This window comes from Martes martes, assembly GCF_963455335.1.
Source record: "Martes martes genome assembly, chromosome: 4".
In the NCBI taxonomy this organism is placed as follows: domain Eukaryota; kingdom Metazoa; phylum Chordata; class Mammalia; order Carnivora; family Mustelidae; genus Martes; species Martes martes.
The window spans coordinates 91,720,240-91,740,687 of record NC_137891.1 but is presented as its reverse complement, the minus strand read 5'-3'; the positions used below and the strand labels follow the sequence as shown (position 1 = coordinate 91,740,687).

The window sequence follows — 20,448 nt, the reverse complement described above, 5'->3', positions numbered from 1 at the left end:
TTTCTATTTTCCCCTATGTTCACCTGTTTTGTTTCTTAAATTCCACATATGAGTGAAATCTTAGTATTTGTCTTTCTCCAACTGATTTATTTCTCTTAGCATTATACTCTCAGCTCCATTCATGTTGTTGTAAATGACTTCATTCCTTTTATGTTTTATGTTATTATGCAATTATTCTGTTTAAAACAAATATATATATATAAAACAAATATATATCAAAATATCTATCTATATATATATATATCAAACAAATACATGTATATCACATCTTCTTTATCCATTCATCTGTTGATGGACACTTGAGCTACTTCCATAATTTGTCTATTGTAAATAATGCTGTAATAAGCATATGGTTGTATATTTCTTCCCAAATTAGTGGTTTAGTATTCTTTGGGTAAATACCTGATATACTGCTGGATCAGAGGGTAATTCTATTTTTAACTTTTTGGGGAACCTCCATATTGTTTTCCAGAGTGGCTACACCAGTTTGGATTCCCACCAACATCAAGAGGTTTCCCCTATCTCTGCATCCTTGTGAACATCTGTTGTTTCCTCTGTTGTTAATTTCAGCCATTCTGACAGGTGTGAGGTGACATCTCTTTGTAGTTTTGACTTGTTTTTCTCTGATAATAAGTGATGTTGAGCATCTTTGAGTGTATCTGTTAGCTATCTGAATGTTTTCTTTGGAAAAATGTCTATTCATGTCTTCTGCCCATTTTTTAACTGGATTATTTGTTTTTTGGGTGTTCAGTTTGATAAATTCTTTATGGATTTTGGATACTAGCCCTTTATCTGATACATCATTTGCAAATACCTCTCCCATTCTGTTGGTTGCCTTTTAGTTTTGTTGATTGAGTTTCCTTTGTGGTGCAAAAGCTTTTTATCTTGAAGTCCCAATAGTTCATTTTTACTTTTGTTTCCATTGCCTCTGGAGACATGTTTAGTAAGAAGTTGCTATGGCTGATGTGGAAGATGTTTCTTCCTATGTTCTTCTCTAGGATTTTGATAGTATTCTGTCTCACATTTAGGTATTTCACTCATTTTGAATTTATTTTTGTGTAAGGTATAAGAAAGAGGTTGAATTTCCTTCTTTTGTATGTTGCTGTCCAGTTTCCCCAGAACCATTTATTGAAGAGACTGTCTTTTCCCCATTGGATAGTCTTTCCTGCTTTGTCTTAGAATAATTGTGATTCTATTTCTGGGTTTTCTATTCTGTTCCACTGATATGTATGTCATTTTTGTGCCAGCACCATACTGTCTTGATGACTACAGCTTTGTAATACAACTTGAAGTCCAGAATTGTGATGCCCTCAGCGTTGCTTTCCTTTTCAAGATTGCTTTGGCTATTTGGAGTCTTTTGTGGTTCCAAATTTTAGGATTGTTTGTGCTAGCTGTGTGAAAAATGCTTTTGGTATTTTGATAAGGATTGCATTAAGTGTGTAGATTGCTTTAGATAGTATAGACATTTTAACAACAGTCGTTCTTCCAACCATGAACACTGGAAACCTTTCTATTTCTTTCATATTATAAACATTTTCAAATGCAGTACTTATAAATATGAAATTAGGAACATTTGTTTTAAATGGAATAATTGCATAATAAGTTAAGGATGAAATCAAGAATAAGGAAATCACTAGGAAACAGCAGCAATATAGTTGATAGAGAGTAGAGTATAAATATCTTAATCTGAAATCACAATAAGCTATGTTCAGAAGGGATAGAATTTTTTAGTGAATGTGTGTGGTAATGGAGTTAATACATAATTTGTTAGGCAGAGAATGACTTCAAATGCTGGCTTAGAAACAAACCAAATACAAGATTAAAAGACAAAGTCCCAAATAAATAAAAAATACTAACAAATTTAATGGGCTCTCTAACTCACTAGAGTACTACAATATTTGCACAAGGTAAGAAGAAGATTATAACGAACCTATGGAATGATGTTTCTGCAGAAAAGGAGTTACATAGTAAGGCAGACAGTTGGATAACTATGATCTATACATAGTTTGAAGGCTATATAGCATAGGGATTATCTTCCAATTTTGTAAAGCTTTTTTTTTTTTTTAATCTGTGTGCCTATATCCCTGTAAAATGCATGGGAACCCACAAAATTTCTCAATTGGTTCTTGGTTAAATGACATATTATTTTGTGGTTTGTAAGGAAATAGCTTCCAGTTGGAGAATTTGCTCATTAAATGTGGGGTAAAGAAATCCTTTAAGATGTCCAATGAATGGTTCCTTTAAGACTGTTAAGTCCTGAAGTACACTGAGCATTTCCACAATCACAGGACTCATAAAAATATCATTATGTGGAAAACCAAGAGGATACTTTGAGAAATCATGCTTTTTGGGGGTACGAACAGACTTATTTTCCCGGGCTAGTTAACAAAGATAACTGAAATATACATAATTTTATATGTATATGTGATTCTATGTAAAATTATATATATGATAAATTGTTTCAAATGTCAAAGCACTGTTATTTTCTATGTATGAGCAACTATATATGTGCATACATGTAAGCACACACGTATGTACACACTCAAACATATATTCCCACCTTTCTAAGAAAAGAGGGGCATTAAATCAAAACAACTTTATCAACATGTGAGCAGATTGAGGATGGGCAGATGCCCTTGGTCATGGGACACTTATCCTTGCTTTTGTGCTTTTACCTGGGGCCATTCCACTTGGTCCATAGTAACTTATTGAGAGGCAGATCCCATTTTCTAAGGTGGCAGAAAAAGATCCAAATTTGCTGATAACTTTATTCTCTGCATCTGATTTTCCTAAAAGGCAAATTCAAATCAAGGACATTTCCATTTTATTAAAAAGAAATGTAAGCGAAACAGTGCAAAGTGGAAATCACATAGATAAAAATGTGGACATAATTAATTCAATTATTGATATATATGTAAGTACCAATGAATTATTATGAAATCGTTAGAAAACTTTGTTTTCAAAGAGTATTTAATGAATGGGAAAATGTTCATGATGATAAAGTAAGAAATATACTACAATAGTGGCCACTGCTGGGGTGGTAGAATTAGGTGCAACTCTCATTTTCTTTAAATATTCTTATATTTCCTAATTTTTATAATAAACCACATAGTCTTTTATCAAACAAAACAAAGAAAAGTAATTTTAAAATTTCTGTTTTAAGTTCTGGAGTACATTCAAACTTTCAAACATCATGTTCTTGAGTTTGGAAAATACTGGGACCATAACTGAATTTATTAGTAAGATTTGGCTATTTGACTTATTACTAGTTTGAGTTTAAAACATCCTATTAATTAACTCTTCTCCTTTTGCAGTTATAACCTATGTCACACTGGGCAGATAACATTGTTTCTCTGGGTGGTGTTGCCTAGAGATGTTAAATAGTGTTATCAGGAAGTTTCGTGTTGTATCTTCAATGAACACCTAGAGCTCTCATCTATTAGCAGGTAGAGACTGTCAAGACCAAATGTAGGATTTTTCTCTTGTCCTTGCAACCTAAGAAATTTGATACTATGGGGAGAACTAAGTGATAGAGCACAGAAAGAAACCCCAGAATTTGTAGTGAATATTGGAGAAAAGCTAAAACCTCAGTAGAAATCAACTAATGTGGACATGAGTCCTAGAGACTGCACTTGATACAAGTTGTGTAAAACAAAATTCAGGCCAGAATGGACATTGCAAATGCAATGTTGCTACATAAAGGTAGCCAGCTACATAGACTTTGTATGACAACTGGAATCAATAGCTGGTCATCCAGAGGGGGCAAAACCAAGTTAGCAGTCCACTGTAGATATGCTACGTATATAATGCAGGTACACATTACCTTAGGGAAAATGTATATAAGCAGAATAGCAAAACACTTTCCTTACCACCTGGAAAAATGAGCCTAATTGCTAAGTGGAAGACATGCATGGGTTTGACACAGAGATGCTACTGCTTACCTGTTTCAAGATTTAGCTCTTCCTCTCTTTTTTCTTTCACATCCTCTGAAGAACAATCCTCTTCTTTTTTTCCCCTTTTCACAATTTCCTTAGGGTCTTTTAAATGAATTATAAAAGTGTGCTTGTCCTTTTTCACTGTCACCTTGATAAAAGTTGGCCCTGGGGAAAATAAGGGATAGAAGATGGGCTGCTGCTGCTGCCCCATTAAGGTCCTTGACAAGACACCTAAATAATGCAGCATAGAATGTAACTAAGGGCATGGAAACATCTATGGACATCAGTATTTTATAGAAAGATGCCTAAGGAATAATGTGATGTGATTTTTTTTTAAATTTTCAAAGACAACTTTATTCATGACACATATTTAAAAAAAAAAAAACGAACAAAAAAACCTCCCACTCCCCTGGAAATGAGTAAAAAAAAAATAATAATAAAATCCACCTCCCACCTCCCTGTTCAATAAAATAAAAGGCGGGGGGGAAGAGAATAAAATAAAAGGGAAAAATAAAATAAAAGGGGAAAAAAGGCAAAGGAAAACAAAACAAAACAAAACAAAAAACCGGAAAACAAAGAAAAACCCACCCCAAAACAAGGTAGTGCATTTCCCCAGGGGGTAGGGGAATTTACACTGGAGCCTCTGGGAGCAGAAGGGAGATCTTCTGGCTACAGAAACCTGCAAAGAAAGACACTCAAAACAAAAAGAAACAAAAGGAGACAAGAGAGATCACCAGGCAGTCTGGAAGGGCAGAGAGCCTGAAAAGAGCAGTGGGGTGGGTGGCAAATTGGCAGGACAAGAGCAGGTGGAGGGGACTGTGGAAAGTTAGGGAGAAGATGGAGGGAAGGTAACAAGCAGAACAGTTTGGTGTGCTTCCAGAGCCCTGGGTAAAAATATTCCTCCTACCACCCATGCCCACCCACCCTTGAGCAGCCCCCAAGGGGGTGAAGTGGGACAGGGAAACAAGGGGAGCAGCTTGCGCAGTTGAGACGTGTCCATGGTGAGACCCCAGAGAGAATGAGCAGCCCCCTGCCCCACTCCCTGGGCCTTCCCCTACTCCGGAAAGCAGGTCCCTCCTCAGTAGTTGGTTATGGGATTCTACCCCCTTCCACGGTATATCTTTTTTTTTTTTTTTAAAGATTTTATTTATTTATTTGACAGGCAGAGATCACATGTAGGCAGAGAGGCAGGCAGAGAGAGAGAGAGAGGTGGAAGCAGGCAGAGAGCCCGATGCGGGGCTTGATCCCAGGACCCTGAGATCATGACTTGAGCTGAAGGCAGAGGCTTTAACCCACTGAGCCACCCAGTCGCCCCCCATGGTATATCTTTAAAAAAAATTTTTTTTTTCCATCAAGATCATTTTCTATTTTTCTTTCTTTTTTTTAAAATTCTTTTTTTTCCCCTTCTTTCCTCTTTTTTTTTTCTCTCTTTCCTCCTAATACACGCTTTTTTTAGTAAGAGGAATACCATGATGTTGCTCTAGCCCGGCCCCTGCAGATGTGATCCGGGAGCCAGAAATAAATGGCAAGCAGATCAGGGAGATGTTTGCAGACTTTCTAATCAAATTACAAAAGAGAAAATACATTGGTTGAGACTATTGTACACCTATACTCAACTTGATGATTAATCACATGAGCTAGTTGGTGCAAAAGTATTTTACAGCTTATAAAGAATTACATCAATGGTAATTATAGTACTGTTATCATTAGTAGCAGCAAATCAGAATTTTCCAAATGGCAGTTTCCCTCTTCTGGTGTTCTCATTTTTTGTCTTCTTTTTCAGCTTTTCTCTTCTCTTCTTCTTCTTTTTTTTTTAATCCAGCTTATTCTTTTCAACTTTGATTGAGCTATCTTCTGCCTAATTGATAGGATTAGTATTTACTGTGACTCATCTGAAACTAATAAACATGAGCATATACAAATTTCGATAAGCGTGAGGAATAGTTACGGAAAATAGAACATAGCATTACAAAACTTGAGTCCAGTAGTTTTCTCAGTTATGTGATTTTGAGCTCCATTTTTAATTACTATTAATTGTACACTATACCCCAGGATGATATTCAAAATATTCAAAATATCAAATATCAACTATGAAAACATATGATAATATAAATATGTGTACCTATATTAATAACAATCCGTGTCATGGTTTAAATAAACAAGCCTTATATAATAAAATGGTCTGACATTTGATATAAGTTGTATCGCCAACCATTGTTTAAATAATTTGAATGACTTTCAGGCCTTTTTATTTTAAAAATTATTGATGTGATCTTTTGTTTGATGTGGTGGTTATCATCTAATGATGCTTCCACTTGAGCCATGATTTCACATAGGGAACAGCATGTAACTTTTGCAATGACTTCCTTCTTAAATTGGTAGATATTAGATGACAAGAAAGAAAGAAGGGAAGAAAGAGGGATTGAGAGAGAAAAAGGTAGGGAGGGGAGGATAGGAAATGAGGAGGGGTAAGCTGGTGCCAGACAGAGGGTGGGGCTAGGAGGAGCCTGTGTTACCCCTTGCTGGGGGGCATAACCTTGTGGACATTAAATAGGGCCCTGCTCAAATTCCTTCCACACTGACCTCCGCACAGTTTTCAGAGACAATAAGCTACCAAATAAAGCCCAGGTTCTCAAATCCACCTGAGAGATCTTTTTTTTTTTTTTAAGATTTTAAAAATTTATTTGACAGACAGAGATCACAAGTAGGCAGAGAGGCAGGAAGAGAGACAGAAGGGGAAGCAGGCTCCCTGCTGAGAAAAGAGCCCAATTCAGGGCTCTATCCCAGGACCCTGAGATCATGACCTGAGCCGAAGGCAGCAGCTTTAACCCACTGAGCCACCCAGGCACCCCTACCTAAGAGATCTTTAAAACCTAGTGAAAAGATAGGCCCTGCAAGATGTCCCTGATAGGTTCCCTAGAGCTCATATCTGCTTCTTGGGAAGAATTACACATTTCCTTTAGGGGTTTTCTAGACTAGGTGCTCACTGCATCCACAAGGCTCATCTCCCATTCAAAGACTTCTGAATCCAGAAGAAACTTCTCTGTAGCAAAAATACCTGGACCTTGGGAGCAGAACCTCAAGCTTGGTGCTTCAGAGCCCAGATTAGAAATTTGCTCTCAAATCACAGTGTGTGCTTGGTTTCTGAGATAATGCTATGTGTTGTAATTAATATTACTAATTAATTATGTTTATTGTGGTTACTACTATAATATTTCCGAATCATACTGAAACATTTTAAGATTTTAACAATCAGAATGTTTGTAACAGTATGTCCCAGCTAACCTCTCAGTGGGCTTGTGCCTTGCAGTCAACTGTAACAGAAGAATGTGAAGGTTGGAAGTGCTGAATGTGGTGTATAATAAAGAAAACTGGGTACATTACCACTCTCACCTATTACATCCAAGGGTACAAGGCCCCAGGATGATCTGAAATGGGTTAGTATCTTCCAAACTATTAACCAGCTGTGTTCAAAAGGTACCTTTTTCAAATGTTGTCTTCTCTACTTCAATCTGCCCTCCATCTGAAGGATACAGATAAGAATTTGTTCCTGAGATTTGGATGGGTATGTCTCCCATATTATATCCACGAAACTAGAAGGGAAAACATCAGGCTTTGAGTGTGAAACGGCAACTGACAAAAATCAACTCATCAGTGTGAGCCAGTTAAAGTTGCTGTAAGCTTAATTCTGCTAAATGAATGTCTGTCACTTTATAGACTCCCAGGACAGTGTCCATATTATCTTTAGCACCTCCTGTGATATTACAAGGACAGGCAGAATTAAAGAACGTCCATGATTTTAAAATCTGTTCACTGGAGCATCCTTCCAGGTAGTGCAGATCAAATAATTATACTACTGAAAAGCAGTGGGAGAAGAAATCAATTTCTCTTTCATTGGCTATTAATTTTCTGTTTAAAGTAAACTGACATCTTGAGGAATATTGACACTTTCTGTATTTTTCTTGACACTTTATACTTTGGGAAGTAATATGGTAATGACATTTTTTGCTAAGGGTTGCTAATAGAATGCCAAATGATTGTGATGCATGCTAATGCCTGAGAACTGGCTTAGAGTAGCAGCTAGAAAGGACAAGGGCTGTTACATTTCTGTCCATCTCTTGCCCATTAGGTTTTCCTTATAAGACTGCCTGAGGGACAGACTGGCGAAGGGATGATTTTACCAAAGCCTGCAAGCAAAATACATGGGTGCATACTCAGCAAGGCCTGTCACCTGAGACGATACAGCTAACCTTTGTATTCACTTCGATCTTTCACAGTTGCTTTATTTACATTAACCTAAATGAATGCTTCCGTGTCAAATCTCCGTTTTTCTTGCCCTTAGTAACCTAGTTTCACAGTACTCAAGAAAAACTGGCCTGACGGTATTCCCATCTTGGTGACTGGCTACAGTGAAAGTCCCAGGTATATGAAAGTTGAGTATAGGTCTGAGATCATCTATGCTAGAAGAAATTTCAAGGCCTTCTGGGGCATCAGTGAAGACTGGGAACCTGGTGATTCCACAGAAGCTGTGTTTCTCCCAGAACAATTTGTAAGGACCCAAAGAGGCTTTTCGGAACGCCGATTTTACCGGATAAATGATCTCAGGTTCTGGTTGCTGGAGGGGCTCCTCTGCTACTTCTGGAATCTTCATTTGTTCTTCTTTGGGTTTCTCCTTGAAAAGAAATGTTTTCTTTGAAGCTTTACTGTCTTCTTTCTCTATCCTTTCCTTGCCTTTCTTTTTACCAGCTTCCTTACTCTTCTTTTCTGCCTTTTTTTCTTCCCTTAAGCGCTCTTCTTCGGCTAATCGATCTTGTTCTTCTTTCCATGCCTATAAACACATTTAAAAAAATTAACAGGATTTTGAAATGAATTAGATCCCATTCAGGTTCATTTTGGAGAATACTTCATATGCTTTTTGTAAGGTATCTCTGATAAATTAAGATACTGAGCTAGAAACCTTGGAGTTACCCTTGACTCTCTTCTTTCACCCAACTTCCGTGTACCACGCCCTGCCAAAGCTCTGTAGAGAATTCTCTTTACTGAGCTTCCTCTCTCACCTTCTTTGAATTTTCCTTTAATTCAGGTCTTCTCATTTTATCCTGAACTATTACATCAGCCTCTTAGCTGGTCTCCCCGCCTTCTCTATTTTTCCACATGAACCCAGTCTCTAGTTTAAGTCCTGGTTAATCCAACAATATGGTGGACCAGATGTTCGAAGAAACACTCCTGGCATAAAATATTTCAAAAATGATAGATAAAATGTAAAAATCATCATTGCAAGGCATAGCAGGGCTGGCAACAAAATAAAAGGTATGAAAAAGCACTAGTCTAGAGAGGAACAGGAGTATTCAGGGCAGAAGTTTCTGAGGGCTTTATGTCCATCCCTGGCAGCTTAGAACAGGAGTTTCAATGAGTTACAGGGACTAGAGCATTAACCTGGAAGATCAAATCAGAGACCTCTGAATAGAGCAGATATTTAAAAAAAATGACACCTTTGCTGGGTGAACTAAAAAAAAAAAAAAAAAAATCTTTCCCTATAGAGGAAGAGCATGAATTCTAGCTTACTTCTTTGTCCCTGAGTTAAAGGTTGAGAAGAGGTAGGGGGAATCTCCCCTGAGAACTAATGACAAGTTGTCCTCACACAGATTTGAGGCCCAAATATATTACCTTAAAAATGTATTCTAAAAAGGTTGTGGGTGGATATGCACTCACAAATGAGAATGAGGAAGTAAGCCAGAAGCAAGAATCTGAAGGAGAAGCATACTGTGAAGACATATCTGTGAAGTCGAAGAAGATATTGGAATTATCAAATAGGGGATATAAAATAAGTATTTTAATCTGCTTAATCTTTAATTTGTTTAAAGAGAAAGAAGGGTCCAAAGTTAAATAGGAAACAAAAAATGTATCAAAAATGAGAAGGTGAGTTTGAAATCTCTGTTAGAAATGAAATAGAACTTTAGAAAAGGTAGCATTTGAATAGGTTATGGCTGAGCCATTTCCAGAATTGATGAAAGACATGGACCCTAACATTCAGGAAGGCCAATGAGTTAAAAGCAGGAAGTAACAGGGGTGTGTGGACTTCAAAAATAAGTCAGTCAGAGAAAGACAAATATCATATGATCTCATATGCTATTTCATAGTATGTGACCTATTCTGGAGAATATTCCATAGACACTCCAAAACAATGTGTATTCTGTTGTTTTAGGATGGAATGTCCTGAATGTATCTGTGAAGTCCATCTGGTCCAGTGTGTTATTCAAAGCCCTTGTTTCTTCTTTGATCTTCTGCTTAGATGATCTGTCCATTGCTGTGAGTGGGGTGTTAAAGTCTCCTACTATTATTGTATTATTATCAATGTGTTTCTTTAACTTTGTTATTAACTGGCTTATGTAACTGGATTCTCCCAAGTTAGGAGCATAAATATTTATAATTGTTAGATCTTCTTGTTGAATAGGCCCTTTTAACTATGATATAGTGCCCCTCTTCATCCCTTACTACAGTCTTTGGTTTAAAATCTAATTTGTCTGGTATAAGGATTGCTACCCCAGCTTTCTTTTGATGTCCCATAGCATGATAAGTGGTTCTCCACTTCCTCACTTTCAATCTGGAGGTGTCCTTTGGGTCTAAAATGAATTTCTTACAGACACCAGATAGGTCTTCCTTTTTTATCTAATCTGATACTCTGTGTCTTCTGATTGGAGCATTTATCCCATTTACATTCAGAGCAACTATTGGAAGAAATGAATTTAGTGCCATTGTATTACCTATAAAGTCATTCTTTCTGTATATTGTTTCTGTTCCTTTCTGGCCTCTGTTACTTTTGGGTGCTCTCTCCACTTACAGGATCCCCTTTAGTATTTCTTTTTTTTTTTTTTAAGATTTTATTTTTTTATTTGAAAGAGAGACAGAGTGAGAGAGAGAGAGTATGCTTGATTTTAATAGGTATGTCCAGCTTTCCAAAGTAGAAGTGCCCACTTATATTTCAACCAGTAGTATATGAGAATTCACTTTGCTTCACATCCTTGACAAAATGTGCTTTGTGTCTTTTAAATTTTGGCCCAAAATGATGGATTTGACTACATAAAAGTAAAATATTTCTGTATAAATAATAAATGACACTTATTAATATCCAAATTATAGACTAACAATACTGCTCTGAAAATAAGTTAAATCTCTAGGTATTATCTGGAAGTGACAGTCATGATATGTTGCAATGAAAAAAAGTTATGTGGCAGAGTAAAAAAAAAAAAAAATATCAATCTAAATCAAAACCAAACAAATGCAGGCCTTCTTCCTTATTTGTGCATGTGTGCAGGTATGAGTATAGAGCATACCAAATCGTTACTATTTCTTATTTTCAGGGGCTTAGGAGAGCCAAAGTAATTTTGATTTATTGTAAACCATATATCAATTTTGTAATTAAAATTCCAATTAAAAATTGGAAACAAAAAACAAACACCTGCAGCAGAAACAGAGAGTATACTAAAAATGAACAAGACACTGCCCTGGATTTTGGTTATATAAATGAATGACACAGAGTCCTTTAAAGTTTATCACCTGGAAAAGAAGACAGCTCAGTGGAGAGACTGCTTTTTCATTGCAGATTCAATTATTTCTGAGAGTTTAGTAAAAAAGATCACTTCTGTTTCACCACACAAACTCTCTATCACACAGTAAATTTGAATTTGTAATGATTCAGTGTCAGTTGTCTTTTCTTGAATTACCTTGAGAGAGCCTTCTAAAATGAAAGGAATCTTTTCCTTCTCTTTTTCTTTTTCTTGATCTGCTATCTCTGTTTTGCTCATTCCTTTGCTACCTATAACCAGAGAAAATTAAATTTCTTAGTAATTCTCGACAACGAAGTTTCATAGAAGGACCAAATATCTGGATTGTAGGGGATCTTACAGGCAATCAAGTCCAACTCTGCATTCATTCATCCCTCACTTTTTCTCGCTCCCTCCAGAGCGGATGTCTGAAGTGGAACTGAGCTCCTCTAGAGATGAGGAAGTCATTGTCCTTGGTGGAAGCAGGGACTTCCATTCTCACTATGTTGTGACCCTGAAGCTTTTATTGAAGTAGACTCTCTCTCTCTACAGCTGTAACCTAAAATTCCTAGATTAACCCTTAAAAACCACACAGAACAAATCTAATTTACATTGAAGCCCTCCTCTTGCCATTATAGTCATTCTGTTTTGAAGATTTACAACTTTCCTGACTTAAAAGGTCTCAAACTGAATGCAATACCTACCAAGTGTATTCCCATCCCAAACTGACCATTTTCTGGTTTACCCCCAGGCATCTAGATGGTAATTAAGCTTTGGAGTCTGTTCAGAAGCAGAATAAAGAAAAAACAGTCAACCACAATTTTTCCTGCTCAGAGGCAAGTGTGGCCCTAGATGGTATTGTGAGAGGATGGCCCTACCTCTCTTTTTTACATAGTTCCAATCTATCATTCCAGGTACATAATGCTGTCCTTCTGTGCTCCCATCGGGAGCAAGGTCAAGCTGATGGATGGATAGGTTATAGAAGCATTTTTGTGGATGGTGACTGATTCATTACCAACTTGGCTTTCTAATTTTTGTTTTAAAATCAAGCCAATAGAAATTCTTTTGGTAACTGACAGAAGTTGCAAAATCTTTGGAAAATATATAGCTTTGCTTCTTTATAAGAAATCACTCTCCCAACTTCTGCTATCAGAAATAATAAAGATTATTAACATGGAAAACATTTCCTATGCATGAACCTAGTAAGATATCTCTATTTTCCAGAGAAGTTACCTCATTGCTTTAGTTCTTTATCAAGTATCCTTCCTCTTTTTTTCACCCTCTTTCCTTTCCCCACCTCAACAAAGCCATGGAAATTAACAAAAATAAATGTATGTATTGATTCCACATCCTGTCAAGTGCCTGTCACAAGCCCCCAAGAAACCATTTTCCCTTTATTTTCAGGTTCTTACCTCCAGTTAGTCTTGGGACTCTTCTGCTTGCTCTCCTAAGAAAGGTCTTGTTTTAATCTTACTTTTGGAATCTGTAAGCTTTCTAACGGAGAGATACTGACTCTGAATTTGTCTCCTATATTGTCAATAAGTCCTAGATAGATGAACCTATCAACCCTGCCAAAATAAAGACATCTGGCATTTCCCTAACATCACATTTAATCTGCTGGACAGATGGAATCTGCCAGGTCTGGCAGGAAGCAGCATCAATATAATGTCAAATATTCCATTATCCCATTATCAATCTCATCATATTTGGAATGCAACAATTTGATTTTTTAGAAAAAGTGAAGAGTCACAGAAATTTATAGGCAACTCTTTTTCATACTTAAGTATTCAGTCCTGATTACATTAACAAATAGGAAAATGTCTTTGGACTTTACATGTAAGTTTAACCAGTTACTTACTTTTAGATTTTTTAATAGCATTGATTTTGCTAGGAGAAGTGATTTTGGCACCAGCAGATTTCAGTTCCAGCTCAGCCTTTGTCCTATTGATTTCCTCAGCCATTTTAGATTCTTGATATATGGCTTCTTCTTTTATGACCCAATCTTGAATGGATTTTGCCACAAGTTCCAAATAATTCCTTAAAAAAGAGCAAATGACAATCGTTACTATTAGTTATAATCAACCAATACTTAAGATACCAACTGTGAAAATGAAAATTGCCCATGTAACAAATGCAGTAGACTCAGATATATCCTAGTTGTAATTTGTACAAAACTGTCAAATATAAACATCCAGTGAACATATGAAACATGCCACCTTCATCCACAATTAAAGACATACATATTTAAAAATGAGACATTTCCATCCCAGTAGAGGATTAAAAAGTTTGACACTTCCAGCACTATTAGCTGGAGAGTAATATGGTGCAATCTCTTTTTAGGGAAATTTTGTAGCATAATAGAAACTCTTTTAATTGACCTGCTGGATTAATTGAAATGCTGCAGTCTTGCCGTAAAACTTCCTGGCCTGCAAATACCCACGTCCCAAATACTGTGCCCTACACTGCTTGTGCACTTATGCTCACACCAGTGAGTTGTTGCTCACCAGGATTTGGTGATATTTGTTTCCAAACCCATTCATTCTATTTATACTGATGATTGTACTTATTTGTAATGAAATGTTATGTATACTTTAACATATGAATGTCCTGAGAGAGTTGCTTCTGAGGAAATAAGTTGAAATATTTAGGTTTGACCATCAAGATTAGTTATTTTCAAACCGTGTGAAAGTGAGGCTTCTAAAGCTTGAAAAATAAAGCTAGAGGGATTCTATACTCAGGTCATTTCACAAATTTCTTCCATTCTTGATTCCTTTTAAAGAAATTAACTGAAAACTGTAGACTATGAGTTATGGATATCCAACATCTTCATTGCGAAAGGAAAAGATATCTTAAACTCAACCTGTTCCTAAATTGACTGATCTTCCTCTCCAAACTGCCCCATCAAGCCTTTTTGGTGTCTTAACTGATAGCAAGCCTATACTTCAAGTTGATCAGCCCAAATGCCCTGAAGGCATCCTTGGACCACTCTTATTTTCTCACACTCCCTTCCAATCTATTGGGAGACCCAAATGATTTTTTCTTAAATATATTCAAAATCTAATCACTTCTCACTTAAACTTTACTGTTATCTTCCCAGTATAAGCCGCCATCACCTCTTGCTAGGATGGTTGCAGTAGCCTCCCAACTTGTCTCTGTGTCCCGATCTTGATCCCCTGTAGTCTACTCTCAACAGAGTCATTAGAGAGATTCTTTTCATTCTTAAGTCAGGTCATGTCTCTCTCCAGTTCAGAACCTTTCAATGAGTCTGCCTTTCAAACAAAACTTAGAGTTCTTGCTATTTTTCTGTGATGAAGGAACACAGCCAAATCAGTATTCAAATGAGGTGACAAAATAGAGAATATGTTAGCATGCAATGATTCAGGAATTCACCAGCCATAGATACTTTCTGAAAGAATTGCCCACAAATGTACTCCAGCTGCATTGAAAAAATAAATCTAAGAAAGAAGACAACATGGGATATAAATAAGAGCTGAGGGAAAAAAAAGTACGATTTGTAATTAAATGTAAATAAATATTTGTGTTACTTGTCTGTGATTAAAAAATATTACTTAATAATTGGAAATAAAATTTCAATATGGGAGGTAGGCAATTGGTTGGGAGTAAGTGAAAATATGTTAAAAAATTTAACATTTTTTGTGAAATGGCATTAATACTCATTAACTCCAATTATGTTATAAAATATTTAAATATGTGATTTAAAAGGATACCTCTAGAAGGATGTAAATAGAATGTATAACTTTAAAAACATCACACATTAAGAATGAACTAAAAATTCAATCCAACAAAAAGAAGAAAAGGGATTAATCCTTAAGTAGAAATATACTTATTAAATGGTAAGAATGAAGCCAAAGACATTATTGATAAAAATAGAAGTAAATAAATAAATTATTTAAAATACAAAGTTTTAGGGGCACCTGGGTGGCTCAGTCAGTTGAATGTCTGACTCTTGATTTTGGCTCAGGTCATGATCTCATGGAAATAAGGCTGAGCTCTCTGTTGGGCTCTGAGGTGGACATGGAGCCTGCTTAAGACTATCTCTCCCTCTGTTCCTCCCCCACTACTCATGTGTGATCTCTCTCTCAAAAAAAAAAAAAAAAAAAAAAAAGAAAAGAAAAATAGGTGCACCCAGGTGGCTCAGTCAGTTAAACTTTCAGTTCAGGTCATGGTCCTAGGGTCCTGGCACCGAGTCCCATATTGGGTTCCCTGCTCAGCACGGTGACTTCTTCTCCCTCTGCCCTTCCCTCCTGCTCATGATCTCTGTCTGTCTGTCTGTCTGTCTCTCTCTCAAATAAATAAAATTTTTAAAAAAATAAAATATAAAGTTTTAAAATATTGTTATAAGCAATGAATCTTGGAGCACTGAAAAAATAAAATAAAATATAAAAAAATATTGTTACTAATTATTATTAAAATCTTTTCAAAGACATAGGATCTCAGAGTAGCTGAAAAATCCAAGCTGGTATTTAAAAGACATGTAGCTATAAATCAAAATGATGCAAGAAAATGAAAGGGTGGCAGATGGCTACTTAGGAAGCCAGAAAAGGTCCAGATCCTTGACAACTTTGGTGAGTAGCTGCACTATCCCTGAGACACTGTCCAATTACAGATTTCTCACTACAGAAGAAAACTAATCCCCTTATCTGTTTAACCACTGTAGTCCGTTTTCTATTAATATTGTGAGACACAATTCCTAGTTGACCTGTAAAATGATTGAGAAAGTTATATTAGTAAATTTTTATATAAAAGATACTGTCCAATGATACATAAAATGTGGTGAAATTCAAGGTCAAAAACATTAAAGGGAACAAGAAGGATATATTATGTTGATAAAAGTTAAAATGCTTTAAGAAGGATGGAGATTATGCTGAGTGAAATAAGTCAAAGAGAGAGAGTCAAGTATCATATGGTTTCACTTATTTGTGGAGCATAACAAATAATATAGAGGACAAGGGTAGATGGAGAGGAGAAGGGAGTTGAGGGAAATTGGAAGGGGAGGTGAACCATGAGAGACTATGGACTCTGAAAAACAACCTGAGGGTTTTGAAGGGGCGGGGGGTGGGAGGTTGGGGGAACCAGGTGGTGGGTATTAGGGAGGGCACAGATTGCATGGAGCACTGGGTGTGGTGAAAAAACAATGAATACTGTTATGCTGAAAATAAAAAAAAATATATATATATATAAAAAAGAAGGATGGTTTTAAAATTATGGATTAAAAAATAAATTTAAACATACACACAGTACACATGAAAACAGGAGAAACAGATAAAATTATAATCATAAAGACAGACATTAATACATCTCTCTCAGGAATGGACATGTATCATGAGAATACTATTTGACTTTATTGTAATAGACATCATGAAGTTGTAGAACCATGTAAATTACATTGTAATTGCAATGTAAATTACAAAAGTAATTGAAAAAATAAAAATCCTGAATAGAAGATTAATTTTAGAAGAACTGCAAATGTTGTAGATAATCCTCATCCTTTCACACTATCCTCTCTCCCAATGGGCCCTGCCATCCATCCCCCAAAGAGCCACTATCTCTAAACGTTTTTCCATGTGAAGTGTTCCTATCCTTCCCAGAATAATGTGCTATGTTATGTAAGCTGTACATGTGAGTGAAGGATTAGTACACAACCTGTTTCCCCAGTTATTCTGCAAGTGCATTTTCTATCATTCTGTATCCTTTTACGCTAAAACAATGCTGTACCAATAATAAATACTGGATATACATTAACCAGCAATGAAAAAATGAAATATTCTCATCATTCCTGAGAAGAGAACAAAGCTTTAAGATCCTGAAGAAATAATCAAGGAGCTTGGAAGAAAATCACTGATTTCTAGAGGTCTCAGTTTGCTGAGCAACAGGCTGCTGTGTTGATATGTCACTCAGTTGCCTACTTTTGAGTCTTCCCCAGGTCAAGTGGAGTTGTCCAAAATCAGCATGCAGAATGTCATGTTTCAGAGTTTCTACTTGAATCTTTCAGAAGCAGTTTTATTAGAATCTAAATAAATCAGGTGTGAGGTAAGAGCATCCTCATTAGACTTAGCTGGTCCTGAAATGATATGTGTCTTCTTTAGTGGTATAGCTCTGATGCTTATCACAGTGGCTGGTACAGCTCAGACCTTCAGCTTGAACTAAATTGAAATTTTCTTTGACTTGAGCCACTTTGCTTAGACTAAGAAGCTAACCAGGTAATAAATTCACTAACAAGGTAACTAAACTAAGATAGCTATTAACTAAACTAAGTTGGTTACCTGAATCCAACATTGGAGTGAAGAGCAATATTCCAATGTTCACGATGCAGACGTTGTACATTCATTGGATTATGAAAGACTAAAAGTAGAGAGTTGTCCTGGGTATGGTAATAAGAATCAATCCACCTGTATTGCTGGTTGGCTTCTTGAAGAACCTGAAATCAACATATTTGCATTGTTGTGTATGTGTGCCCCCCCACCCCCCTCCGGCCGAAGAAGGGTTTCCTGCTAGGGCATATCTCAGCTCCCTTCTCTTCTTGTTAGTCTCACTGTTAATGAGAACATAAGCAGTGGATTTTTTTTTTGGAGCTGAATTCAGCAACTCTTATAGAAAAACAGATACCAGGTTTCAGGTGTTTTTTATTAAGGCTGGGTGATAATAATGAAGTCAAGCAGTTATTTAACTTTTCCCATGCCTTCATACAGATCCTCTCATTTTGTCATTATTAAAAGCCCAGATAAATAGGTACAGTTATTTTTCCCATTTAAAAATACTAAAATCCTCATTTTTTCAGTGGAAATTGGGGCCGAGAGAGGAAAAGAGATTTGTCCAACAACACAGAGTTTGTAACTTCCAGGACAAGTCTCACACCAGTCCAAGTGTCACTATTTTTGCACTCCAAAGACTGCTCTCCACTGCACCATGCTATAGTATAGAGAAATGAGGTGAGTAGTCTTTTTCATACATACTCTTTTCAAATGACTTCCACTCCTGGCCTTTTCCAGAACATTCCACCCTCAGCATGCCCTGCAATTGCAGCTACCAATAGAGGGGCAGAGGGGGTAGGCACACTTGTGTCCTGCTTCCATTTCACTGCTGATCAATATAAGGAAACATGTCCACAGGAAGATAAATTAGATAGCTGTGGGTTGGTGTTCATTTTCAACATCAAACTCGTGTAGGAACTTTCAGTTTTCTACTGTTTGGGTAATCCAAAGGCATGGAATTGCTTATTATATTAGGATAGGACTGTTTTAGTTTCGCTTTTGATTTTACACTAGTAGCATTACCAAAATAATACATTTACTTCTCCATTCTAGTCCCTTGTATGAGAGTCTTTATGGTGTGGCATTTAAGCTATTACATCTGTTCCCTAAGAAGTAATACCAGAAATACACATGTGGTGAATATTTTTGCATTAATTGTTTTTGTTACATACGGTACTATCCATTACTTTACTTTTTGGAAAAGCAAATTCCTTTTAGACTTTAAACCCCTAAACCAAATATGTTTATTTCTGTTGAATATGTATCCTTCTTTCCATTAGAGAGCTCTGCAAAATGTGTCTTCATATTTACTTTGGCTGCTAGAATTTACATATTTACACTAAGTTTCTCAGGGCTATAGTTGCTCTCAATCAATGCTTGACAAGTTTTCATATATCTTTCCTCACCTTTTTTTTTTTTTGTACTATTTGGCTTTTACCTATTACTCTATATTAATATTGCTGGTGCCATAAATTTATTATTAAAAATAAACATGTACTTATTGCAGCATTATTCACAGCAGCCAAGATATGGAGGCAACCGTGCACCTGGGTGGTTTAGTCGGCTAAGCATCTGCCTTCAGCTCAGGTCATGATCCTGGAGTCCTGAGATGAAGTCCTGCATAGGGTTCTCTGCTCAGTAGGGAGTCTGCTTCTCACTCTCCCTCTGTCCCTTCCCTCTGCTCATGCTTGCTCTCTGTCTCTCAAAATAAATAAATAAAAATCTTAAAAAAAAAAAAAAGATATGGAGGTAAACCAAATGTTCAACTGTAGGTGAATGGATAAAGGAGATGTGAGATATATATACATATATACACACACACATATATACACACAATTACATATATACATATATGTATACAGATACAGGTACAATATATATGTACATATATACAATTAAATATATAGATATATAAATATATAATGTATACTATATATACAATATAAATTTATTGCATATATATAATTAAATATTACATGCAACATGCAAAAGAATGAACTCTTGTCATTTGCAATAACTTGGATGGATCTGGAGGGTATAATGCTAATTGAAATAAGTCAGTCAGAGAAAGACAAATACCACATGATTTCACTCATATGTGGAATTTATGAAGCAAAACAAATGAACAAACAAAGAAAAAAGAGATAAACAAAAAACAGACTCTTAAATACAGAGAACAAACTGGTGGTTGCTCAGAGGCAGGTGGGTGGGGGACATGTGAAACAGGTGAAGGGGATTAAGAGCACACTTATCATGACGAGCCCTGAGAAATGTAAAGAAGAGTTGAATCATTATATTTCATACCTGAAACTAATATAACTCTGTATATTAACTATACTTCAGTTAAAAAAATAAATACCTACTATGTCCCAGATACTGTGAAGGTTCTAGGAAGACAAAAGTGAACAAGGTAAGATTTTCCTTTAAGATCTGATTAAGATTTTTATAGATCATCCTGGATTCAGAGACATATTCTAAGAAGATGAAATTCATGGAGTATCTGTCTGATACATAAAATGGATGGGGCAGGAGCAGAAGTGGGTTGACGATGAGGGGGATGCTGTGGTAGAACAACTGGATGGTGGCTGGACTGACGTAGCCACAGTGGAGATGGTGAGGAGCTTTGATGGTATCAAAACTTGATGATGGATCAGACATGCAGGACACAGGAAAAGCTGAGATAAAGGATGACTCTTA

General features: G+C 36.3%; 1 protein-coding gene across 1 annotated transcript in view; it reads right to left on the bottom strand.

The window, feature by feature from the left end:
* SPAG17 (sperm associated antigen 17) overlaps positions 1 to 20,448 on the bottom strand; it is a gene marked incomplete at its 5' end in the record, with an annotated part of 289,972 nt that overhangs the window by 88,551 nt on the left and 180,973 nt on the right. Inside the window, 7 exons of the mRNA XM_080801661.1 lie at positions 2,676 to 2,789; positions 3,942 to 4,100; positions 7,417 to 7,528; positions 8,524 to 8,763; positions 11,660 to 11,751; positions 13,338 to 13,516; positions 17,764 to 17,918. Of these exons, the coding sequence (XP_080657787.1) occupies positions 2,676 to 2,789; positions 3,942 to 4,100; positions 7,417 to 7,528; positions 8,524 to 8,763; positions 11,660 to 11,751; positions 13,338 to 13,516; positions 17,764 to 17,918 (1,051 nt within the window). The remainder of the gene's footprint in view (positions 1 to 2,675; positions 2,790 to 3,941; positions 4,101 to 7,416; positions 7,529 to 8,523; positions 8,764 to 11,659; positions 11,752 to 13,337; positions 13,517 to 17,763; positions 17,919 to 20,448) is intronic.